This window comes from Podarcis raffonei, chromosome 8, assembly GCF_027172205.1.
Source record: "Podarcis raffonei isolate rPodRaf1 chromosome 8, rPodRaf1.pri, whole genome shotgun sequence".
Lineage (NCBI taxonomy): Eukaryota > Metazoa > Chordata > Lepidosauria > Squamata > Lacertidae > Podarcis > Podarcis raffonei.
The window spans coordinates 15,751,333-15,776,903 of record NC_070609.1 but is presented as its reverse complement, the minus strand read 5'-3'; the positions used below and the strand labels follow the sequence as shown (position 1 = coordinate 15,776,903).

Sequence of the window (25,571 nt, the reverse complement as noted above, 5' to 3'; positions counted from 1 at the left end):
TTTTTTGTTTTTTGGAGATTTTGCAAAAAAAAAGCTAATCAACCTTGCCCTCCTCATCTCTATAACTTTGCCCCCCCCCCAATAAGAGAAAGGTTCAACAACTTTTGTGTCTGGATTTTCACTTTTTGAAATATGGCAACCCTACGAGTGCTGAGCTGAAGAGTAATAAAGGGAGAATGCTAGGATTCCATGTTGCAAGACCAGAAGTCGAACTTGTGAAGAAAGCAATTGGTTGGTGCTGTGGTAGAAAGATGAGATAATGCATGTTGTACCTGGATGTCTCTTCCCAGGTAGATGTATTGGCTGTTTACTTGTGTTTCTTAGGCTCAGCAGCCTTTGCCAGAACTTTCTCTGCATCTTTCACAGTGTTTTCCAGGAAATCCTTCAGCAAGTAGAATGTGGTAGCAAAAGAACTGCCCCCACCATAGAGAGACCCCAACACAGGTATGAAATCCAGAACCAGCTCTACCACTGTGATTGCTCCCCACATTGCTGACCTCTTCAAGATATCCATGACGAATTCTGTCGTGATCTTACCGATGCTTGGGGTATGTTCAATAGCAGATTTCAACTCCTCAACAGGTTTCCCCACACGATTTGCTAGTATATTGAGGGAATCTTCATCCAAGCCAAAAACTTTGCAGATCTCCCTCATTGTCACAGCCACAATGCCAATGTCAAAACCAAATGAGAGGAATGGGACAGGAATCAACCCAACAGTACAACTCGCTATGGCTTTTTTCCATATCAGGCGCTCCATAGCAGCCTTTTTCTTTGTAATGCTATCTTTTGTGAAAATTGGAAGACACATAATTAAAACATCTCTCTTGATTTCATCCTGTTCCTTTTCAAAGGTCTCTTGAAGGAGGGGAAAATCATACTTGCTCAAATCCCACCTTGATATCAGAAAGACCCTTGGAGAAGACTCACCTAATGCCTTCAAATTATCATAGCAATCTTTCTGTATAATGTCAAGTGTCTTCTTCTCAGACTGCATCATCTCATGGGTGTCCTCCACACTGATGCGTTTTGACCGCCTGTAGTTATCTATATCGATATCCACTTTGCTGCGCACATAGTAGAATTTCTTCTTATTTTCACGCATCTCAAGAGCCAAGTTGGTGTCATCCTCAGTGAAGCGCCCTGAGGCGATGATGATGAAAAAATCATACTTGCTCAAATTGACCTTCTTTAGGTATTCCTTTGCACTAAAATTATTTGTTCCAATTCCTGGTAGATCCCAAAATTTGACTTTGGGGAATGTGGGGCATGTATATTCTTGTGGCTCCGTTGTTGTTTCTGTCACCCCAGTCAGAGCTGCACCCTCTTCATCATCTTCCATGCCCCGCAGAGCATTGACAAAAGATGATTTCCCGGCACCAGATCTTCCTGTGATGGCAATTTCCAACGTGACATTATTTAATAAATTTGACTGCTGTTGAGCTTCAGCTGAAACAGCTTCAAATGTTTTTTTCTCCAAAGCAGCCTTCACTTCTGCAAGGTCTTTTGTTAATTTTTCTATTATTACGGCAGGATCCATGACAGGGATTCCTTGTGGCTCAGTTTATCTGAGAAGGAGAAGAAAACTCTAATAGTTAAATGATATCTTTCCACACACTTTTCTGGTCATCTTTACAATCCATGGTTTATGTGGGAAAATCAATTTACTTAGGGCATTCACTGAGACTAGTGGGTTGTTTGAGCAGCAGTTGGTAGTATTTCAATAAAGTGAAGAATTGTGCCTGTTGTCAATCTCTCAGAAATCTATATGTGCATGCATTCACACACAACCCTTAAAACATGTTTATGTGAGATGTGGATCTTTTTTGAACTCAAATTGTTCATTCCTCTAGAGCAGGCATGGCCAAACGTGGCCCTCCAGCTGTTTTGGAACTACAACTCCCATCATCAATGACCACTAGTCCTTTTAGCCTGGGATGATGGGAGTTGTAGTCCCAAAACAGCTGGAGGGCCATGTTTGGCCATGCCTGCTCTAGAGATTTGACTAAAGGAAGCATTTACACACACACACTAAGGATTCCTCTCTTTTTTTGCTAAAACTTTGGGTAAAACACAATAAATAAATAAGCCAATGCACTGTGCATATCCCTAGTATATTCTGCCCAAGCCTTGTTCTGCCACTTTCACAAAAGTCACCATAAAATGAAGAATATTTTTAGAAATGTCACCAAGGGGGAGATAAAAAAAGGAGTCAATGGGTAGGAATAAGAGATGCAGAAAGATCCCAGAAATATTCTTAAAGGGCAGTACTGGGGAAAATATCCACATTGGGTTCTTGTCAACTAACCTTTACCCAGCGATGACTCAATGAAATTAATAACCATGCCTAAGGTCCATTAATTTTAATAGGTCTACTCTGAGTGGATGTTAGTTGAAGACAACCCATTATCAGCAACATTATCTTGTACCGAAAGCCATATAAATATAATGAATAAATGAATGAAATACCGCTAAAGGAAAAAAGAGCATAAAATCGATTTTAGAATTAAAGACATTCTGAGGACCTAACTGCACGATACATTAAGTGTGGGGTGTTATCAGTGGGGTTTTGTTTGTTTGTTTGAATTGATATGGGGAGGCGATTTTGCAGCAGGACTAAGGTGCATGGAGAAGGGAAGTTTCATCTTTGGTACCACAGACATGGAAGGACACAGAAAGCCCCGAGAGGGCGACTCGGGAAAGTCGTAGAATCATAGTACTGTAGAGTTGGAAGGGACCCTGAGGGTCATCCAGTCCAACCCCTGCAATGCAGGGACCTGCAGCCTTGGTGTTATCAGCACCATGGTCTAACCCGCATAGCTATCCAGGCTCATTAGGCAGCACCTACCCAGAAGGAAGAGAAGCTCCAGCATCTTCTGCCCTGTCCTGCCTTGAACCCTTGCCATGCAGTTTTTCTAATCAGAAGTGGTGCACAGATAGCATTTTTACACAACAGCAAGTGCTGGGACGCAGCCGTGTTCCTGCTTCTTTCTTGAAGGAACTGGGGGGGGGGTCTGCAGAGGGATGTATTGAATTAACACGCAAAAGGGTGGCATTGGCTTCAGGGCAGTTACTTAAATCTCTTATGCTTTGCTTGTACACTAAGGGGCAGCCCAGATGGTCTCTGCCTCTTCAGCACTCGGGGCATGGAGAATAGAAGTTGCTGCATTCCTCTGTTCTGCACCCCGTTCCCCGCTCTGACAAAGAGGGTGGGGTAGGGTTGCCAGACGTTCCCAGTACAATATGCATGTGTGCTTTGGCCCAGGGTCTTTTGCCTCACCATCCTCACGACTGACTCCCTGTTGCTACTCAGCTTCAAAGAAAAAAACAGACAAAACAAGTGTCCCTGGGTTCATTGGAAAAAAAACCTGGTGACCATAGGGTGAACTGCATTGCAATGCTAATAAACGTCTTTTATTAAACTTGTCGGGGGGAGGGGACTAGTAGCACGAGCTCTGCTTGCTCCCTGGTGATGGCATGTTATTTATTCCCTTTGCTGCGGGAAGAAGGGCAGCCTTCTCCAACATCATTGTTAATAATATTGTTGTTGTTTATAATATGATATGATATATGATATCACAGTAGCTATAATGTAATGGTTAATATAATAATAAAAAGGTAAAAAATAACAATAAAAAGGTAAAAGGTAGACGACGACAACAACAATTGTATCTGTCACCCACCAAACAAGGAGCTTAGAGTCTCCTTTAACGCAAACAAGCTCAAAAAGAAACGCAAAGTTCAACTCCTTACCTGCTGCCGAACCGATTTTTTGCAGCCAAGCTCAGTCCTCTTCTCGGAGGTTTTGCTTCGAGGTTTCTCGTGCTTTTCTCCGTCCTGCTCTCTCCCTCTGTCTCCCTTTTATACCCTCTCTCCCTCCTGACCTTCACACTACTAAAAGCAAAAAGGAAAGCGAAGGTAGCCAGCGAGGATGAAATAAGATCGCAACAAACAGCCGAAGCCGCATTCCTGGCCAAGCAGCCGTTTTCCAGCGGGGATGCTGCCTTTTTTGGGAAGTCCCAAAGGATCACCTGTGGAAGCATCCCATGGAAGTAATCTTTTACCTGTGCTGTTGTTGCCTCTGGGCCAGTCTCAAAAGCACCTGAGTTGTCGGCACTTCTTACTACAGCTGTGTGGAATATTTGCAAAGTACCGTAGAAATTTCCTTTTTTTAAAAAAAAACCAATTAATCAGGTCCATTCATTTCAGTTGGTGTGCTCTGAGCATGAGTATATTGGATAAAATCCTTAGGCTGGGGTGTAAATGGCAAGCTGGGGGAGCAGAGCAGTGCTATGAGAGGAGAATTCAGCTGATCAGGGCAGTGGCGTCCCTGGTTGCACAACCAGACCCGCATCTGCAGTACATCAGATGCGCACTGGGCACAGACTTATTAATATAAGAATGCAATGACAACAAGGTTCTGCCTCATGTCTGAAGTATGTCAAGTTCTTTCTTCCCACCCTCTCTCTGCATAGACCTCTCCTGTTATTTGCATTAAAAAGATTGGGGGGGGGGGGTTGGCAGTGAAAGGATTTCATTAGCATGTGCAGAGATACTTTGTTCTGCTTAGGGAGCCCCTTCAGCACTAACTTGTCTACTGAGGGCCTCCTGCACATCATTGATCACGTGACCCATTTGCATTGCAGAAAATGCTGAGAATGGAAAAGCACCATAAGGGATGTTATATTGGTTCACATGCTCAGACCTGTCAGGTTTCACTGTCAAGTTCCATGAACTGGGAATGTCCATAAACTCACAGATGGGCTGTGCCTTGTTGTAGCTGTGCACTGAAGATCAGCAGTGATCACTGGTTTTGATCTTGGAATGACATACAGTGGTACCTCAGGTTACATACCCTTCAGGTTACAGACTCCGCTAACCCAGAAATAGTGCTTCAGGTTAAGAACTTTGCTTCAGGATGAGAACAGAAATTGCGCGGCAGCAGCAGGAGGCCCCATTAGTTTAATTGGTGCTTTAGGTTAAGAACAGCTTCAGGTTAAGAATGGACCTCCAGAACGAATTAAGTACTTAACCCGAGGTACCACTGTACATACTTCTGAAGGGAGACCCCGAACAGTGACTGAAAACCCCTATGCAGTTTAAAATCACCAAGGTACTTTGAGCTTATCTCCGACAAAAGCCTAATAAACAGGTACAGGCACATATTTCTAACTAAATGCTCGGCTGGTGATGATTTGCAACTTTTTATCCTGCATAACCTTGAAAGGGGAAAGTAGCTTTGGGTTTTTAATATCTTGGAGCAGAAATTAGATACTGTTTACAAGTTCCCCTCTCCCCCTCCCCTGCCCAACACACAGCTCTGCTCAAACAGGTGATTTCTGAGAAAACGAAAGTTAGTGGGGTTGCTGTAGGTCCTCCTCCTTCTTGCAAATCCTTTCTTGGACTGTGCTGGGTCCTGATTGGGTTTCTGAATTCTTACCGCAGTACCATGTGTCAAAAGATTTCAGATTAAAATAGCCACTGCTGGCACTCAGAGCGTGGGACAAGAAATCCCCCCTGCAGACACTTCTCATTTGGCTTTGCAGATGCAGTTGCTACCTGCCTGCCCGATTGCAAGTAAACGGAGTCGGGGTGTATGTGTGGAAAGAGCTCCAGCTCCCAAAGCTGACCATGTGAAAGCAGCATTGATTATAACACAAACATCCTGGCAGTGGCAAGGAAAATATTTTAACCAATTAGTTTATTTCATAAAAGCTTATACACCACTTGATTCTAATAAAACCTCAAAACGGTTTGCAAAAAGATAAAACAATAAAATCACGGGGGGGAATTACAGCCGTGCTTTAAGATATGCAAGAGTTAAAATACTAAAACAGATTAAAATTACCTCAACTTTCTATTTAACAAATGCACTTGTGGAGGCTCCTGTCTAGCTGAATGCCCTCCTTAAGTTTGAGTGTGTATGAGGGAAAGAACATTGTGAAATAGATGTTGCATGGGACTTGTGATACAGAGCTAACTCCTGTTCCTAAAGTAAAAAGTAAATGTAGCAGAACTAGAGAGAGAGAGAGAGAGAGAGAGAGAGAGAGAGAGAGAGAGAGAGAGGAGAGGAGAGAAAGTGAATGCTACAGCCTGCATAAATTACAGCTTGATATCATCCTTGCAAGCAGGTTCACATAGGACACTAGTGGGTTGGTTTTTTGTCTGCCATCAGATACAGAAAAATTCATTTGGGGACTGAAAGAATTAGAAATATAGTAAAAAGTCCATTTGTCCCAAAGTCTCCTTTTGGTATTGGTCTTAATTCTTATACATTGGGTAAAGGTTAAGTTAAGGGACCCCTGAGCATTAAGTCCAGTCACAGACAACTCTGGGGTTGCGCTGCTCATCTCGCTTTACTGGCTGAGGGAGCCAGCGTACAGCCTCCGGGTCATGTGGCCAGCATGACTAAGCCACTTCTGGCAAACCAGAGCAGCGCACAGAAACTCTGTTTACCTTCCCGCCGGAGCGGTAACTATTTATTTACTTGCACTTTGATGTGCTTTCGAACTGCTAGGTTGGCAGGAGCAGGGACCGAACAACGGGAGCTCACCCCGTTGCAGGGATTCGAACTGCCGACCTTGTGATCGTCAGGCCCTAGGCTCTGTGGTTTAGACCACAGCACCACCCATGCCCCATCACATACATTGGGTAGAGATACTAATTTAATTATGCTTGCATTCAGATTATTTCACTTAGGTTTTTTTATGAGAAGCTTAATGTTTATGGAATTTTTAAAATAAAAAACCTGATCATCTGATTATTATTTTTTAATGTCTTTTGGTGGTGGTGGTTGTTTTTTTTAAAAAAACCACACTGCCTCTTCATGATTAGCAAATCCAGAATAACTCATGCCAATTTGCTCTATTATCATTCATGATACGGATGGGAGAATTGATCTTTTCTTAGTGCAGACTTTGAATCATCTGGGTTCAATTTTAAAGCTTGGGACACACACAAGCCTTTTTACATTCCCAGACTTTGCGCTCGCCATGTCTTCTGGGAGCTTGTTTTATAAAACACACAAATGGAAACATGTATATTTCGCCAGATTCTATATATCAAGCACTTAGTCAACATAGCACATCTGCTTGCTGCTAAATGGACTTTCCCCCCTCTGTCTCAAGAGCTTTGGCCAGAACCCTCTGGGTGTCATCAGCAGCACCCGATATGCATTTCTGCAGCATGAAGTAGGTGTGAAGAAGCGAAATCCCAACAGACAGAAGGCAGCCAAAGATGGGGAAATGCTCCCAGTGGTGATATTCATAAGCCATCACTGAGAGTCCCACCAAGTCAGGCAGCACCCATAAAATGGCAGAGAAGATTCCCAGGGACTGCATTGCTGCTTTAAGGGCTGTGCTTGTCTTTCCAACACACTGGGCCAGAGCTGCAAGGGATGGATTGTCCAGGCCAAAGTCCAGGAAGCACCAGGAGCGGAACTTACTAAACAGAAATATGGGGAGAAGGAAGGGAACTGGGCTTCCAAGAGTGACCAGCAAAACAAGCCTTTTGGTCCAAATCTTCTCCTTCACAGTGATTTTCTTTTTCTCTAACATAGGCAGGCAGATGCTAGGGAAGCGGCGCAGAAAGGCTTGCCTCTTCAGCCGCAAGAGATCGTTCTTCAGTGTTTCCTCCAGGAAGGGGAAGTCAAAGCAGTCGGCTTCCCAGTTGGAGACGATGAAGACTTGTGGGTCCCTCACTCCTTCTTTTACCAAGCACTCTTTGCAGTCCTCCTGGATGTGCAAGAGGACCTTCTTCTCATTGTAGTCAGATGGCCGTTGCCTCTTGGCGGCCGACAGGTCCAGGTCTGCTTTGGTGCGCAGAAAGTAGAAGCTCTTGCCCATATCTTGGATCTCACGGACCAGGTCAGAATGGGTGGAGCGGAAGCGCTGGGAGCCGACGATGACAAAGAAATCAAAGTGATTCAAATCGACCTTCTTCTCAAATTTGTCCTCTCCAAAGGTTGGCGTTCCCCTTCCGGGGTGGTCCCAAAGGATCACTTGCGGGAGTGTCGGGTGTGGGTAATCCTTGACTTGCACAGTCGTCATCTGTATGCCAGTCGCAGCGGCACGTGGGTCATTGGCACGAAGACCCAGCATGGCATTGATGAAGGAGGACTTCCCGGAGCCGGGCTCTCCTACTACGGCAATGTGGAGTGGAGTGCTGTTGAAAAAGTGCAGTGGTTTTGCCAGCACGTGCGACACAGCGCCTGCTAATTGGCCCTGAGAAATGGCTACCTCAAAGTCTTCCACCATTGTGGATCTTGGTGCGCTGCAGAGAAAGGAAGCAGGAAAATGTTAAGCGACCGGCCTAACTAGAAGCATTCATTTATTTAACAAGAGTGGCATGCCCTCTGTAAAATTTCTAGCGTCTGCAATATTATTATCATTTGCCAAGCAACAAAGCTTTATAGGTAGAAGATATGAAGTTCATGGGACATCAGGAGCTGGAGTTGGTGTGCAATAAAACACCCGTTGTCAGCGATGTTAACTCTTTACTCAAAGAAAACCAAACAGCGCAGGCTGAGTGAACACAAGTCTTCGCAGTATCTCTTGCCCCAATGAAGCGTTAGCAAGAACTGTAGGTCCCCACATCCCCCGCTCTCTAAGGCTCCTTCTTCCCCAGCAACCTGAATTTCTTTCGTCTTGTCTCTCATTGCTCTGCCCTCTTCATTCCTCTTCATGTTCTGGGACACCAGGGGGACGGAAACAGGTTGCACCACAAGGGGGAGATTCCCTGTCTCTACTCTGCCTCTTGACCCCCCTCCACTTCTGCCTCTGATTCTGGACCGCTCTCTGCCACAGACTCTTCCTGCTCACTAAACCCTGTTGCCTCTTCAGCTTCCAACATCTCCTCCTCCTCCCAGTCTGCTCTCTCTTCTCCCTCTGACCACTCATCTCCATCCCACCCCCAATCTCCTGGCTCTGAGATTCTACCCCTGGGGGTTCCTTTGGAGGTTCCCCAACTGGTGCCTTCCACCAATCCTCTGCTTCCAGCCAGCCCAGGACACAGGAGCAGAGCCCAAGAGCCCTGAATTTAGAGAGGGACATGAGGAAGGGGACTCTCAGCATTTTAAGTAACTGCACTTCCTGATTTGTTTTTATTTTTTTTAGGTTGGGGAGGGAGGCTGTGCCCATTACATTGATGATTAAACCTTAAGTGTTTTTAGAAAGATACAACAAAGAGTTATCAGTCTGAAGGTGCAGTAGAGGAGGGTCTGGTCAAAAAGATGAAGGGGCTGGGGCAGTTTTATTTAAGTATGTTTTAAGAGCGCATCCTACCTTTAGACACTTTATGTAAATTCTGCCCCTGCTTGTCATTGAAGTCAGAGGTTTTCTACCTTTTTGAGTCCACGGCTCCTTTGACCAAGCACCTTCTTTCTGCGGCACCCCTGTGGGGCTCAGGAGCCCAGCTATGTCACCCCTTGCCTGCAGAGCTGGCAGCCTCTCACCCTTTTTCAAACAACCCCCGTCCTTGTTAAGTCTTCCCTCAGCCTCCTCTCCCCTCTCCTTGGGAGTCCTCTGGGCAGCTGCTGATGCAGCCCCTGGTCTCTGATCTACTGTCCCTGCCTCTCCACAGGGACCTGGGACTTGTCTGTCCATTCCCAACAGCAAGGGCTGGTGGTCTGGCTGGCCTGGCTCCCTCGCCCACTTGCCTGCTTACTCTGAGGCTCCATTTCAATTCCTGGAAACCAGCACCCCCTGGCCAGCCCCAGAGGCATCATTCACCTGGGGATCTTGTAGCCTGGGCTACTGCAAGAAATAGCTGTGCAAGCCTTTGGAAGAGCTAGGGAAGGAAGAGGGAAGCAGGCCAGTGTTGCCCACGGCACCCCGACCATCATTCAAGGCTCTCCAGGGTGCCACAGCACACTGGTTGAAAACCACTGATTTAAGTAATTAATAACCACATGTGCCTAATGTGTCTGTATCCCCCCCTCTCCCCCCTCCCCCAATGTGCACATTACCAGCTTTCCAAAGGAATGGTTTCTGTTCTCAGATTCGGGAAAATCTCCCCCCTCCTTCTCCCCAACCTGTGGAAGGACCAGACACAAATTCCTTGCCTCCTGATCCCTCAGCAAACCTTCCCCCCTCCCTTCTCTCTCTCCCCTCCGAAGAAGTCACCTGGAAGGCTGCTGAGATTTTGTGTTGGTGTTGCTGAGAGAGGAAAGTGAGGGGGTAAAAAACCCTCTAAACAAACGGGGGGGGGCCGAAGTGCAGAGCAGGGTCCGGCTTGTAAAGATGGCCCAAAACTGGTCTTTTCTGACCCCCGCTCCCTAACATCTTCCCTTCAGGGAGGGAGAGAGTGGGATGGGAGTTCTTTTCCTTCTGATCCTGGCATCCAAGGTGAGGGAAGAGTCAGGAAACGAGCGGGAGGGGCTAATGAACGAGGTCTCCCTCTCCCTCTCCCCCTCCCTCCCTGTTCCAGGTGTGTGCTGGGTAAGCAGGTGAAGAGCAGCCTCGAAGGGAGGGCTGTGTGCACCAGTGGAGAGATCTGGGATCGCCAGGTTGGGGGGGGGCAAGGGAGGTGGGCTGTGGACTGTGTGTGTGTGTGTGTGTGTGTGTGTGAGAGAGAGAGAGAGAGAGAGAGAGAGAGAGAGAGAGAGAGAGAGCGCTCTGAAACCAGAAAGTTATCCTTGTGGAACAAATCAGTACGATATGGTTTGTATGTCTGTTTATTGTTTTACAACTGAATTACATTTAAAAAAACTGTCAAGTCACATCAAAATGTCATTTTCTTTGCTGAAACATTTTATTAAGAAATAATAAATTTAATACTGGATTTTCTTTGAAGGATTCATTACAAGGGGAAGTGCGTGAGGAATTGAATAGGTGGAGGAGAGAGGGAAAGAAGAGCTACTTTTTCCGTGGCTAGGGGGGGGGGGCGCAATCTGGACGGTTCTGCCAGGGGCGCCAGATCACCTAGCTAAGGCTCTGCCTGCTTCCAAAGAGTTTTCCTCTCCACTCTGCGAAACCCCCAAAAGGGAAAGAGGCAGGAGGCGAGAGGAGCAGGAGGGCAGCCTCGTAGCAGCTGTAGAGGGAGATGCTGAATGAACACGCGTCACCGCTCGAAAGAGAGACCCGCGTTGATTTCAGAGCAGTTACTTACAACTCTTAGAGTAGCACCAGCTCTGCTTGCTCCCTGGTGATGGCATGTTATTTATTCCCTTTGCAGCGGGGAAGAAGGGCAGCCTTCTCCAACATCATTATTCATATGAGTAAAAATAAACGATTCTGCCCCCCCCCCCCGCCTAGCTATGAGCTCAGAGTCTCCTTTAACGAAAACACGCTCAGGGAAAGAAAAAAAAGACACGGAAATCATCAGAGCCCCAGGAGAAATGCTCACCTCCTTACCTGCTGCCAGTCCGGTTTTTTTGCAGTAAAGCTCAGTTCCCTCTTCGGAGGCTTTGCTTCCTGATCTCTTAGCCTTTTCTCCGTCCAACTGTCTTTCTCTCTCTCGCATTTATTCCCTCTCCCGCCGGATCGCCGCACTACTAAAAGCAAAGAAGAAATCGAAAGTACGAGCGAGGACGAGATTGCAACGCATAGCAAGAGCCGAATTCCCCGCTAGAGGGAGCTCCAAACAGCCTGATTGACAGCAGTGCAGCTGCCTTTCCTGGGAAGGTCCCCAAGGCTCACTCGTGAAATTTGAAGCATCCGAGATGGTTAATCCTTTACCTCTGCGGTAGTTGCCTCTGTGCCAGTCTCAGCAGCTCCCGCGTTTTCTGCACTTAAGCCCCACATGGCACTGATTTCAGGGGGATGATCTAGATGACCCTTGGGTTCCCTTCCAGATCTGCAATTCTACGATCCTAGATCCTAGTGGCGCGAAATGTTTTGGCACCTGCAAAAAAGAAAACAGGACGGTTCCTATCGCCTGTCTCAACTGCTTTGAGGTTTATTGCAATTAAGCAGGACATAAATGCTGAGAAATAAACAGTGTTGTTCCACAATCCTTCCTTCATAGCGTGGATGCCTGCAGCTCATGATCTCGTTGATGTAACAGTGGCAACATTTGTACCATGATGTATTTATTGCTTAAAAAACCCATTACAACAAAGGTGGTATCTAACATTGATGGTAACAAAGCTTTGTGTACTCTCTGGCCCCTATCTGGCACCGGGCATTGCTCCCTTCAAGGGTTTCTCCAGCCTCATGCAGAGTGACTTGCTTTTCCTTCCCCCAGCTTGTCCTCCATCTTCCTGCAGCCTTGGGAGCTGGAGCTCTTTGCCACCCCCACCCTCCGACTCCCTCTCAGTGCAGACCAGGCAGGCAGGTAGAAGCTGCATCTGCAAAGCCATCAGAGAAGCATCTACAGCAGGAATTTCTTGTCCCACGCTCTCAGTGCCAGCAGTGGCAATTTTAATCTGAAATCTTTTGACACACTGTACTGAGTTCAGAAATGGCTGGCGCTAAATAACTTCCCTATGGCAGAATGCCCCTATCACTATGGGTCTTTCGGACTCTGGGATATGATCAAAAAATAATAAATCGGTGCAATCATGTACTGCTCAGCAACAGAGCATTTATAATAAATTATATTATCAGCTCTGTTGCTGATTATTTATTTATCCTGCTTAATCTTAGAAAGGGGAAGAGAGCTGCAGCTTTTTGTTATCTTGGAGCAGAAATTACATCCTGTTTCCAAGTTTTCCTCTCCCCCACCCTTGACCAGCACACAGCTCTGCTCAAGTAGGTGATTTCTGAGAAAAGGAGACCTAAATGAGTTCGCCCTAGTTCCTCCTCCTTGTAAATAATTTCTTGGACTGTGCTGGGTCATGACAGAGAGCAAAAGGAAGCAGAAATTTCTCCAGCCTGAAAGCAGAGGAGGAGAATGCAAAGGAAGTTTTCCCCAACAGTCCAAAGAACGAATTTGTTTGGAGTCTTTGTATCATGTCATCCCATTTCTCCAGAGTTTTGATGCAGTGTGATCTCCACATGGCTGGCTCCAAAGGGCAGAAAAACTGAAGAAACCCCACAGGGATATGGGATGGTGTGGGGTAAAAGCAGGAGCCCTATGCCTAGGATACCACAGTTATGGCTTTCCCCAAAGAATTCTAGGAATGGTAGTTAGTTAAAGGTGCTGAGAGTTGTTAAAGGTAAAGGTAAAGGTACCCCTGCCCGTACGGGCCAGTCTTGACAGACTCTAGGGTTGTGCGCCCATCTCACTTAAGAGGCCGGGGGCCAGCACTGTCCGGAGACACTTCCGGGTCATGTGGCCAGCGTGACAAAGCTGCATCTGGCGAGCCAGCGCAGCACATGGAAACGCCGTTTACCTTCCCGCCAGTAAGCGGTCCCTATTTGTCTACTTGCACCCGGAGGTGCTTTCGAACTGCTAGGTTGGCAGGCGCTGGGACTGAGCAACGGGAGTGCACCCCGCTGCGGGGATTCGAACCGCCGACCTTTCGATCGGCAAGCCCTAGGCGCTGAGGCTTTTACCCACAGCGCCACCTGCGTCCGCTGAGAGTTGTATTCCCTTCACAGAAGTACAATTCTCAAAAGTGATTCAGCAGCCTCTTTAATCAGAAGTGCCTGGGCACCATTTTGGCGTGCAGAGCTGAGCCGCGATGGGTGAAAGAGGGAGAGGAGCTGGGGAGCACGAGAATGACTTGCGCACAGTTATAGGACCAGCTCCCAGGGGCCGAGATATGGAAATATTGGAGGGGGGCTGCTCCCCACAAGGTGATGGGCATTGCCACTCAAATGGGGTGCGTGCACCACATCTTGTGATCTATGAGGTGAAACAAGGCTTATCTGCCTCCCCCCATATTTTAAGTTGGCACCCCAGCACACAGTCCTGTTACCTCTGCTGCTTGGCTCTCTCTCCATCCTCAAGCCCAGCAGGAATCGTGTTCCTGCTACTTTCCTGCAAGGGCAAGGGCAATGCCCATCAACTTTTTTGGGAGGGGAGCCCCTCAAATATATTTGCAGGGAAAACACATATAGACTCCTAAATCTGTTGTTAAAGTGGTTATCAGAGGCTGTCACAGGGGAAGGGGCCTGCCCTGAAGCATGCTGGGCAAGTGTAAACCCCATGAGACCCCGAGGTGTGCCCCCCCAGCATTTTCTCCCTAGGGGAGGGGGGATACGAGCAGCTCCTCCTATTCAGCAATAGGCCACTGCAGAGACATTAGCTCTCTCCCAGTGTTTTGCATTGCTTGCTTTTACGAATGTAATAGAGCATCAAACTCTGCTCTCAGCATGGCAACCCCAAATTTCCAGAGCTTGTTTCTGTGAGCTCATTACTGAGGTAGACACCATGTTTCCTTCCCTCTTGTCCGGCTGTATACTGGAGCTGCCTTCTTCCACCGCTCCAGGAGATTCAGGTTTGAGAGACTCCCTTGCATGGCAGCCAACTCCTAAGGGCTGTTTCATAGATGTTGGAAGGCGCCCAGGCTGGTTGGTGCAACCCAGTCAGATGGGTGGGGTACAAATAATAATTTTTTTGTCGTTGTTGCTTTGAGTCATTTTGGATGCTCTTTGGTGTTGTTGTTAATTGAATTTATATACTGCCCTATACTTGGGGGTCTCAGGGCGTTTCACAGAATAAAATCAAGATAGAAAACCAGAAGATACCAAATAAAAACAAACAGAACAATACCCCCCCCAAAAAAACACATTTTAAAAGGGCATAGGATGTACCATATTTTTCGCTCTATAAGACGCATCAGACCACAAGACGCATCTAATTTTTGGAGGAGGAAAACAAGAAAAAAAATTCTGAATCTCAGAAGCCAGAACAGCAAGAGGGATCGCTGTGTAGTGGCTTCTGGGATAGCTGCGCAGCCTGCATTCGCTCCATAAGATGCACACACATTTCCCCTTACTTTTTAGGAGGGAAAAAGTGAGTCTTATAGAGCAAAAAATACGGTACATCGGATCCGCCAAAGGCCTGGTTGGAAAGAAATGATTTTGCCTAGTGCCTATAGGTGTATAATGAAGGCGCCAGGCAAACTTCTCTGGGAAGAGCATTCCACAGACGGGCAGCCACTGCAGAAAAGGCCTGTTCTTGTGTTGCCACTCTCTGGACCTCTCGAGAAGGAGGCACACGAAGGAGGGTCTCAGAAGATGATCTCATGGTCCAGGTAGGTTCATATGTTGTTGTGATTACAAATATATAAATTGTTTTTAAAGATGGAATAGTGAGTGAGATGGGTTGGCTGGCCTGATCTGGTGTGATCTAGGATTGCCTCAACATAATCTGACCCAATCCTATGTTGATACAAATTGGCCCAGTCCAATTGATTAATTGGATTGGGCTGGATCTGATGCACAGCCCAAGTGAAATGTGTTCTTAAATAAACTGAAATTTTTCTAGCAACACTTAGCTCTAGAGCCTCTGCTGCCATATTGTCCCAAGTCTCTTTCTCAGTTGCCATAATTCTCCTCATGAAGTTCCATTTTCAGCGCCACAGAAGCTTCAACATGGAACATAAGTCCCTTGCACTTCACTCTCAGCTGTTCAGAAAGCCAAAGCAGTGTTGTAAATCAGATGGTGTTGGGCAGAGTCTGAGAAGCTTGTGCTCAGACCCACCCATGAAAATATCAAATAAGTATGGAGGAAAGTAAACCCACTTAACTTCCTCCACAAAGATCCCCTGGATTTAGGTAGGCTCAATCCAATTTGTAGGGTCTCCTATGCCTGCAAATTTCACCCACTTTGGCCAAAAGGGGATTATTTGATTCCTCATTATAATGAATGGGGACACAGAGCTTTATTTGGTTAGAGTTGTCTGGAACCCAAAACGCAGATATAAGTAGAGAGAGTACAGAGTAATTAATGCACAGATCCTTGGTCACACCTAGTGAGTTGGAATGTGTTTGTCAGGAGTGTGTGCAGGAGCCTGGCCCTGTGACTGGTAGGGCTTTTCAGGATTGGGGCCTTCCTGAGTTTGGCCTGGAAGGGCAAGGCGCTGCCACACAGGGGAGGCTTGAGAGAAGACTCGTAGCACCTGGTGGCAGGGGTCAGGAGGGCTATATAAGACCAGCAGTACCCTCTGGCTCTTTGCCACAGCAACACACTACTCACCTAGCTGTGCTTCAGTTTCCTGACTCCTGGTTTCCTGACCCCTGGACTGCTGATTCCTGCTTCCCATCCTCTACCCCTGTCCCGATGTACCGAGCCAGGACTCCAACTGCCTGTAACCCGGACCGTGACAGTCTTTCGCTATTTGTCAATAAAAACTATATTACTTTGTCTGTTTATTTGTGTTGGCAGCCAGTGGGGGAACATTTCAACCTCCAAGGCTTTAAGGCTGTAAGGCTTTACAGAAAAGTTGCATTCTGAGGAGGGCTAAACTCATTCCACAAATAAGAGCTGGTGTTGCTGACTCCCAGCTTGATGCATAGCCAATGCATAGCCATCTCTTAGTGTAGCTGCTAGTAGCTGTCAGTGTAGCCACCTCAGACAGCTGGAAAAACTTGGATTTTTATCTCAGCAGCTGGAAAAATCACACATGGACTATAACTATCTCAAAAACAATTGGCTAGTGCTTGGAATGAACAAGTTCAATGTGCACGGAATTACTTTGAAAAACATCTGAACTACATGTGAAAGTAGTTCCCATAATTGCTGGGCAAACTGAACATGAATTAAGTTGATGTTGGGGCAAAACGAAGAATGATTTCTAGCTCATCTTCAAGTTCATTGGCACTTTCTAAATGCTTAAGAGTATTTCTACAAAACAAATTTGCCAAGGATAATTTGGATGAACTTGAAATGAACTGAACATAAAGAGAACTGGTTTGTTTCATAAAGGGATGAACATGAATGGGAATTAGTTCCTTTACGGACATGTTGAACTTGAACTAGTTTCAAGCTCTGATATGGACAGAGACCTGATTTCAAGTCTTGTTTCTTCTTCTGATGTCGTCTCTGGTTTCTTTCTTTTCTCAAAAACCAAGAAACGAAATAAGGAAAATAAAAAGCACATATCCCTCAAAAACAAAAAAAAAACAAAGAAAGAATAAGAAGCACCGATCTGGAGTTATTTGTGGCAGGAGGACACCCAAAACTCCCTCCAACTATGTTGAAGATGAACCAGTCTTTCTCTGTTTCATAGCATCCTAAAATACAAGGAAATTTGTGGGTATGTGTATGCTTACTTCCAGAGAAAAAACCCTCCCTAAAGGCTCAGGCTTCCCCTACCCACCCACCCAGCTGGTGAACCAAAGATTAATCATTACAGCAAGGAGGCTGAGAGAAAACAGGCTTGTGGTTCAGGTTAGGGCACCTAAATTTGGAGTGTTGCCTACAGCTTTCCCATGCCTGGATTAAAGGATTTTTTTTAAAAAAAAATTTAGAACAGTTGGGGAAATAACTGCAGTAGGGAGGATTCAGAAAAAAACCATTTCTTAAAATTTTAATATTTATTATTTCATTGAGATTAAGTAAATAAGGGAAAAGGAAAGAATAGCAATCAAAGGAGGCAGAGCATACATTAAAACATTTTTAAAAGCAGCAACAACAAAATAACCATAAAATATACTAAAGGCTACAAAACTATATAGTATATATAGCATGTCTCGCAGTATCCCACCCAAGACGATATCTGTGTTATATCTTTTTTATTTGACCTGCTTCTGATTTTGATATCTCCTCATTAAGATCAGTAACTTTTTGATCCAGGGCTGTAATTTTAAGATTCACCTTTGCTAAATTATCCTTCAGATATTAATTCTGCATAAGATAAGATAAATTTATTGTCATTGTCCATATATACACAGTATACACAACAACGAAAATCAAACACCCACCCAAAGACCGGGTTCACATACACATTTGCACGTATCTCCAACATTCTCATCCTATTCAGACATAATCTATAAAACATAACATAATCCAGAATATAACATAACCTATTTAAAGGCATAACATAACCTAAAACCTATCTCATTCCTTCCTACTTCCTGCTTGCTATTTCTTGCAACTGGCCCTAAGATCATTATTTAGTGCAATCAGAGCTCTTGGATAGAAACTATTCAGAAGGCGTGTGGTTCGTGTTTTCATTGTCCTATATCTTCTGCCCGAAGGCAACAGTTCAAAGAAGTTGTGAGCAGGATGGGTGGGATCTCTCAGGATATTGTGTGACTTCTTCAAAGTGCGAGACGTGAAGATCTCATCCAGGGTTGGTAGTTGGAGCCCAATAACATTCTGGGCAATTTTAATTATTCTCTGTAAAGCTTTTTTATCCGTTTCAGAGCTGCTCCCATACCACGATAATACACTATAGGTTAAGACACTCTCAATGGTACTGTGATAATAGGACAGAAGTAGGTGCTGAGATAGATTCAGTCCCCTGAGCATTCTCAGGAAATACAACCTCCCCTGCACCTTCCTCACAACCATATTAATATTTGCAGTCCATGAGAGGTCCTCAGAGATATAAATGCCCAGGTATTTAAAACTACCAACCCTCTCCACCTCCTCGCCATTTATGTGCAATGGTAAAAATACACTTTTCTTTCTCCTAAAGTCAATTATGAGTTCTTTGGTTTTTTTGGTGTTAAGCATAAGATTGTTTTCTTTACACCATTGAATTAACCCCTGTACTTCTTTCCTATAAGCAGTCTCATTGTTCTCACTAATGAGCCCCACCACCGTTGTATCATCCGCAAATTTGATGATTGTGTTGGACTTATACAGTGGGGTGCAATCAAATGTGTACAGGGAATAGAGAAAGGGACTTAGCACACATCCCTGAGGGGCTCCTGTGCTTAACACTAGAGTAGAAGAATAGTGAGGTCCCATTCTCACTGTCTGCGGCCTATCAGTCAGGAAATTCCTTACCCACAGACAGATCTTCTGATGTATACCCAAGTTGGTCATTTTAAGAAATAACCTGTCTGGCAGAATTGTATTGAAGGCAGAACTGTAGTCCACAAACAACAGCCTTGCGTAGGTTCCCTGTCGTTCTAGATGACTCAGTACAGTATGGACAGCGATGGAAATAGCATCATCAGTAGATCTGTTTCTTCTGTATGCAAACTGGAACGGGTCTAGAGTGGATGGAAGACCAGCCTTAATATGATCTAGCACCAATCTCTCAAAACATTTCATAACGACAGATGTTAGAGCTATTGGTCTATAGTCATTGAGAGATACCACCACTGACTGCTTGGGGACTGGCACTATAATCGATGTCTTCAGGCAGGTAGGGACAGAACCCTGCAACAGGGATAGGTTAAAAATGTCCGTAAATACCCCAGCTAATTCTGCAGCGCAGTCCCTAATAACCCGTCCCGTGATTCCATCCGGTCCAGCTGCCTTCCTAATGTTAATGCTCCGAAAGGCACGTTGTACGTCAGAGGTCTGTAATAAAAATGGTTGTCTATCAGTAGTAGTTTCTGATGATGTGCTGGTAGCCAATGCTGTAGTGACGGTAGTTCCAGTTCCCACCTCAAAGCGACTAAAAAATTGATTCAGTTGATCAGCCAGGTGCGCACTGCTACTGGCCAGTTCGTTTTTAATATTTTGCCCTGTAATTTGTCGCAGGCCTTGCCATACTCGACGAGGGTCGGAGCTTTCAAAATGTTTTTCAATCCTCCGGCAGTACATAGCTTTGGCGTTCCTAATGCCCTTTTTCAATTTGGCTCTGGCTTCTCTATACTGTTGCACATCACCAGAGTGAAAAGCAGCATTTCTTGCCTTTAGCAGAAGATACACATCCCTGTTTAGCCAGGGCTTGTTGTTAGGGAACACCCGTATTTGTTTGATGGTAGTGACAACATCAATGCAGCTTTTAACGTAGAACAGTACTGTTGAAGCGTATGTGTCCACATTATTCTCCACAAAAAGCGACCACTCGGTGCTCCGAAAGCAATCTTGAAGTTGCTCAGATGCACCTACTGGCCACACTCGTATCTCTCTAGTTGATGGTCTGATTCTGCATACGAGAGGTCTATATGATGGTATCATAAGTAAAGATATGTGGTCTGACTGCCCCAAATTGGGCAAGGGCTTGGTCTTGTATCCATGCATGATGTTACTATATACTCGGTCCAGGGTATTTCCCCCCCTAGTGGGACAATCAACATACTGGTGGAACTTAGGAAGCACAGTCCTTAAATCGGCTCGATTAAAATCACCAGCAACCACAAATGCTCCATCCGGGTAGGCCCGCTGCTGTTTGCTAATAGCAGTTAGCAGGTGGCCCATAGCTGTAGTAGTGTTTGCATCGGGAGGTATATACACCGCTGTTATTATAACAACATTAAACTCACGTGGCAAATAAAAAGGGCGGCACTTCACCACTAGGTACTCCAAGTCAGGAGAGCAATGCGTGTCCATTTGTTTGATGTCCGAGCTCCAGTTGTTATTTATATAAACGCAAATTCCTCCTCCTCTGCTCTTCCCGGATTCAGCGGTTCTATCCGCTCTAATTACTGAGCGTCCTTCTAGCTGCAGAAGTCCCTGTGGAAAGGAGGGATCCAGCCACGTCTCTAAAAGGACCATAACACAGCAGTCCCGGATACTTTTCTGCCGAGAGGTAATAAGCTCCAACTCCTCTACCTTGTTAGGCAAGGATCTCACATTTGATACAAGGAGACTTGGCAATGCAGGCTTGTGGGGATTTTTACCTAGCCTCACTCGTAATCCAGCCCTGCAACCCCTCTTCTGCTTACGCCCTCTCCGTTTTCTTTTCTTTCTGGCAAGGAGAGCAAGGGGAGTATCCCAAGAATGTGCAAGATATGGAGGCTCTCTGATAAGCTCAGCTGGAATGTTATAGGTTGAGACCTCCTGGCTGCAACCTTCTCCTCTGCCGATACTTAAGAGCTCTTGACGACTATAAATTTCTTGTGCCTGAGTATTTACAGTCCATAGCAGCAGTAAGTTCACAAATAAAAATAAAACACAAATCGGATACCGGTCTTCGGAGTGCCGAGCCGCTGCAAGTGCTTGCGCCGCCATCTTGTTCACAATTAAATTAAGCCTAACAGCAATAGAACTCTCTGAAGCCATTTCTCGTCTCTTCATTTCTCCATTCTTTATGTTTTGCTGCTGCAAATTTGCTGCATGTCGAAGGGGGAGAAGTAGAGGAGGCCAAGGTTTGATCTTTTTTTAATTTGCCTTGGATGACATCCATCACTTTAACAGGTAGGAGATAAGGAACCTCTTAACTGGTCAAAAATCAGGCAGGCAGGCTACTGATTAAGCATTGTTACAACAGGACTTCCATATGTCTGGGATTCATCCGTCGGAAGTAGCGTCCAGGCAGAATTTTCAAAAATTGGTAAAAAATGTCTGTGAAAACATATGGAAAAAAATGGCAACCCATGTCAGAAGTGTTGGGGTTTTTTTTTTTTTTTGGTGAATTTCCTTATAAAAATAGCTCAAAAACTTCAAAAAGCTCATCAACCTCCCCCCCCCCCCCCTGCGAAAAGCTCAAATACTTGTATTTTCACTTTTTGAAATATGGCAACCCTACAAGTGCTGAGCTGAAGAGTAATAAAGGGAGCATGCTAGGATGCCATGTTGCAAAACCAGAAGACGAACTTGTGAAGAAAGCAATGGGTTGATGCTGTGGTAGAAAGAGGAGATAATGATGTTGTACCTGGATGTCTCTTCCCAGGTAGATGTATTGGCTGTTTACTTGCGTCTCTTGGGCTCAGCAGCCTTTGCCAGAACTTTCTCTGCATCTTTCACAGCGTTTTCCAGGAAATTCTTCAGCAAGCAGAATGTGGTAGCAAAAGAACTGCCCCCACCATAGATAGACCCCAACACAGGTATGAAACCCACAACCAGCTCTACCGCTGTGATTGCTCCCCAAATTACTGACCTCTTCAAGACATCCATGACGAATTCTGCTGTGATCTTACCAGGGCTTGGGGTATGTTCAATAACAGATTTCAACTCCTCAACAGGTTTCCCCACACGATTTGCTAGCATATTAAGGGAATCTTCATCCAAGCCAAAAACTTTGCAGATATCCCTCATTGTCACAGCCACAATGGCAATGTCACAACCAAGGGAGAGGAATGGGAGAGGAATCAACCCAACAGAACAACTCACCATGGCATTTTTCCATATCAGGCTCTCCATAGCAGCCTTTTTCTTTTTAATGCTATCTTTTGTTAAAATCGGAAGACACATAGTTAAAACATCTCTCTTGATTTCATCCTGTTCCTGTTCAATGGTCTCTTGAAGCAGGGGGAAATCATACTTGCTCAAATCCCACCTCGATATCAGAAAGACCCTTGGAGAAGACTCACCTAATGCCTTCAAATTATCATAGCAATCTTTCTGTATAATGTCAAGTGTCTTCTTCTCACACAGCATCATTTCATGGGTGTCCTCCACATTGATGCGTTTTGACCGCCTGTAGTTTTCTATATCGATATCCACTTTGCTGCGCACATAGTAGAATTTCTTCTTATTTTTACGGATCTCAAGAGCCAAGTTGGCGTCATCCTCAGTGAAGCGCTCTGAGGCGATGATGATGAAAAAATCATACTTGCTGAAATTGACCTTCTTTAGGTATTCCTTTGCATTAAATTTAGTTGTTCCAATTCCTGGTAGATCCCAAATTTTGAAGTTGGGGAATGTGGGGTGTGTATATTCTTGTGGCACCATTGTTGTTTCTGTCACCCCCGTCTGAGCTGCACCCTTTTCATCATCTTCCATTCCTCGCAGGGCATTGACAAAAGATGATTTCCCAGCACCTGCTCTTCCTGTGATGGCAATTTCAAACGTCATGTTCTTTAATAAATTTGACTGCTGTTGAGCTTCAGCTAAAACAGCTTCAAATGGTTTTTTCTCCAAAGCAGACTTCATTTCAGCTAGGTCTTTTTTTAAGGTTTCTTTTGTTAAGGCACGATCCATGACAGGGATTCCTTGTGGCTCAGTTTATCTGTGAAAGAGAAGAAAACTACAATAGTTAAATGATAGCCTTCAACACACTTTTATGGCCATATTTACAATCCATGGTTTATGGGGGGGGGGATCAATTTACATAGGACATATCTCTAAGACCAGTGGGTTGTTTGAGCAGCAGTTGGTAGTATTTCAATAAAGTGAAGAATTGTCCCTGTTGTCAATCTCTCAAAATCTATATGTGCATGCATTCACACATAACCCTTAAAACATGTTTATGTGGGATGTGGATCCTTTTTGAACTCAAATTATTCATTCCTCTAGAGATGTGTCTAAAGGAAGCATTTACACCCCACTAAAGATTCCTTTTTTTTGGCTAAAACTTTGGATAAAACACTTCATAAATAAATATGTCAATGCACTGTGCATATCCCTAGTATATTCTGGCCAAGTCTTGCCCTGCCACTTTTTGAAAAGTCACCAATAAAAAGAAGAATGTTTTTAAAAATGTCACCAAGGGGCAGGTGAAAAAAAGGAGCCAGAATGTGAAAATAAGTGATGCAGAAAGAGCCCAGAAATATTCTTAAAGTGCAGTACTGGGGGAAATATCCACATTGTGTTCTTGTCAACTAACCTTTACTCAGTGATGACTCAATGAAATTATTAACCATGCCTAAGATCCATTAATTTTAATAGGTCTACTCTGAGTAAATGTTAGTTGAAGACAACCCATAATCAGCAACATTATCTTGTCCTGAAAGCTATAGAAATATAATGAATAAATGAATGAAATACAGCTATAGGGAAAAAGAGCTATGAGAAAGTCACAGAATCATAGAACTGTAGAGTTGGAAGGGACCCTGAGGATCATCTAGTCCAACCCCCTGCAATGCAGGAACATGCAGCTGGTCCATACAGGGACCGAACCTGCAACTTGGTGTTATCAGCACCATGGTCTAACCAACTGAGCTGTCCAGGCTCATCAGGCAGCACATCCTGATTCCTATTCCTCTGTTCTGCACCCCGTTCCCTGCTCAGACAAAGAGGGTGGGGTCATGAACTGCACTACAATGCTGATAGGTAAAGTTAAAGCGACCCCTGACCATTAGGTCCAGTCGTGGCCGACTCTGGGGTTGCGGTGCTCATTTCGCTTTATTGGCCGAGGGAGCCGGCATACAGCTTCCGGGTCATGTGGCCAGCATGACTAAGCTGCTTCTGGCGAACCAGAGCAGTGCACGGAAACGCCGTTTACCTTCCCGCTGGAGTGGTACCTATTTATCTACTTGCACTTTGACGCGCTTTCGAACTGCTAGGTTGGCAGGAGCAGGGAACGAGCAACGGGAGCTCACCCCGTCACGGGGATTCAAACCGCCAACCTTCTGATCGGCAAGTCCTAGGCTCTGTGGTTTAACCCACAGTGCCACCCGCGTCCCTTGCGCCACCTGCATCCCTATCAGCAATGCTGACAGACGCCTTTTATTAAACTCGGGCTTGGGGGGGGGGGAGGGAGACACCCTTATAGTAGCACCAGCTCTGCTTGCTCCCTGGTGATGCCATGTTATTTATTCCCTTTGCAGCGGATAAGAAGGGCAGCCTTCTCGAACATCATTGTTAATAATAATATTATTGTTAATAATATGGTATGATATGATATCACAATAGCTATAATGTAATGGTTAATAACAATAAAAATGTAAAAAATAACAATTAAAAGGTAAACAGCAACAGGAATTGTTTCTGCCACCCCCACCAAGCCAGGAGCTCAGAGTCTCCTTTAAAGCAAACAAGCTCAAAAAGAAACGGAAATCATTCTAGATCGAGGAGAAAAGTTCAACTCCTTACCTGCTGCCGGATCGATTTTTTTCAGCCAAGCTCAGTCGTCTTCTTGGAGGTTTTGCTTCGAGGTTTCTGGGGCTTCTCTCATTGTTTGCCTCTTTTATACCCTCTCTCCCTCCTGATCGTCACACCACTAAATGCAAAAAAGATTGCGAAGGTAACCAGCGAGGATGAGATAAGATCGCAAGAAACAGCCGAAGCCGCATTCCTGGCCAGAGTCCAAGCAGCCCGTTTGCCAGCGGGGATGCTGCCTTTTCTGGGAAGTCCCAAAGGATCACCTGTGGAAGCATCCCATGTGGGCAATCCTTCACCTCTGCTGTTGTTGCCTCTGTGCCAGTCTCAGCAGCACCTGAGTTGTCGGCACTTAAGCAGCGTGGCATTGATGAAAGAGGACTACCCAGAACCCGGCCTTCCAAAGGACCGTAGAAATTTCCTAGATTTTTTTTTTTTAAATCTACTTAATCAGGTGCAATCATTTCAGCTGGTGTGCTCTGAGCATGAGTAATGTTGGATAAAATCCTTAGGCTGGGGTGTAAATGGCAGGCTGGGGGAACAGAGCAGTGCTATGAGGAGAATTCGGCTGATCAGGGCAGGTGACTTCCATGGTTGCACAACCAGACCAGCATCTGCAGTACATCAGATGCGCACTGGGCACAGACTTATTAATATAAGAATGCAATGACAACAAGGTTCTGCCTCATATCTGAAGTGTGTCAAGCTCTTTCTTCCAACTCGCTCTCTTCATAGACCTCTCCTGTTATTTGCATTAAAAAGATTGGGGGGGGGTTGGCAGTGAAAGGATTGCATTAGCATGTGCAGAGGTACTTTGTTCTGCTTAGGGAGCCCTTTCAGCACTAACTTGTCTACTGAGGGCCTCCTGCACATCATTGATCACGTGACCCATTTGCACTGCAGAAAATTCTGAG

The 25,571-nt window shown here is 45.3% G+C and overlaps 4 protein-coding genes across 5 annotated transcripts in view; all 4 read right to left on the bottom strand.

Moving 5' to 3' along the window:
- LOC128419212 (interferon-inducible GTPase 5-like) overlaps positions 1–3,923 on the bottom strand; it is a 29,349-nt gene extending 25,426 nt beyond the window's left edge. The window contains exon 1 of the mRNA XM_053399638.1: positions 3,754–3,923. The gene's annotated coding sequence lies outside the window, so the exon portion shown is untranslated. The remainder of the gene's footprint in view (positions 1–3,753) is intronic.
- LOC128418419 (interferon-inducible GTPase 5-like) overlaps positions 1–11,487 on the bottom strand; it is a 169,620-nt gene extending 158,133 nt beyond the window's left edge. The window contains exon 1 of the mRNA XM_053398073.1: positions 11,352–11,487. The gene's annotated coding sequence lies outside the window, so the exon portion shown is untranslated. The remainder of the gene's footprint in view (positions 1–11,351) is intronic.
- LOC128418430 (interferon-inducible GTPase 5-like) lies at positions 33–24,731 on the bottom strand. 2 transcript variants are annotated; one of them, XM_053398097.1, is made up of 2 exons: positions 24,652–24,714; positions 33–1,568 (listed from the first exon to the last, which is right to left on the bottom strand). In XM_053398097.1, the coding sequence occupies exon 2, from the start codon at positions 1,538–1,540 to the stop codon at positions 308–310; it is 1,233 nt and encodes a 410-aa protein (XP_053254072.1). In that variant the 5' UTR covers positions 1,541–1,568; positions 24,652–24,714; the 3' UTR covers positions 33–307. The 2 variants fall into 2 exon arrangements, with proteins under 2 accessions (XP_053254072.1, XP_053254071.1); XM_053398096.1 differs by lacking the exon at positions 33–1,568 and adding an exon at positions 21,395–22,846 and having other exon boundaries at positions 24,652–24,731.
- LOC128418439 (interferon-inducible GTPase 5-like) lies at positions 6,675–11,429 on the bottom strand. Its single transcript, XM_053398111.1, has 2 exons — positions 11,344–11,429; positions 6,675–8,271 (listed from the first exon to the last, which is right to left on the bottom strand). The coding sequence occupies exon 2, from the start codon at positions 8,253–8,255 to the stop codon at positions 7,098–7,100; it is 1,158 nt and encodes a 385-aa protein (XP_053254086.1). The 5' UTR covers positions 8,256–8,271; positions 11,344–11,429; the 3' UTR covers positions 6,675–7,097.
- Positions 24,732–25,571: the final 840 nt, after the last annotated feature.

Bases quoted from the DNA above. Each gene is read 5' to 3' on its own strand.
- LOC128418439 (XM_053398111.1), bottom strand. From the start codon at position 8,255: ATGGTGGAAGACTTTGAGGTAGCCATTTCTCAGGGCCAATTAGCAGGC.
- LOC128418430 (XM_053398096.1), bottom strand. From the start codon at position 22,818: ATGGATCGTGCCTTAACAAAAGAAACCTTAAAAAAAGACCTAGCTGAA.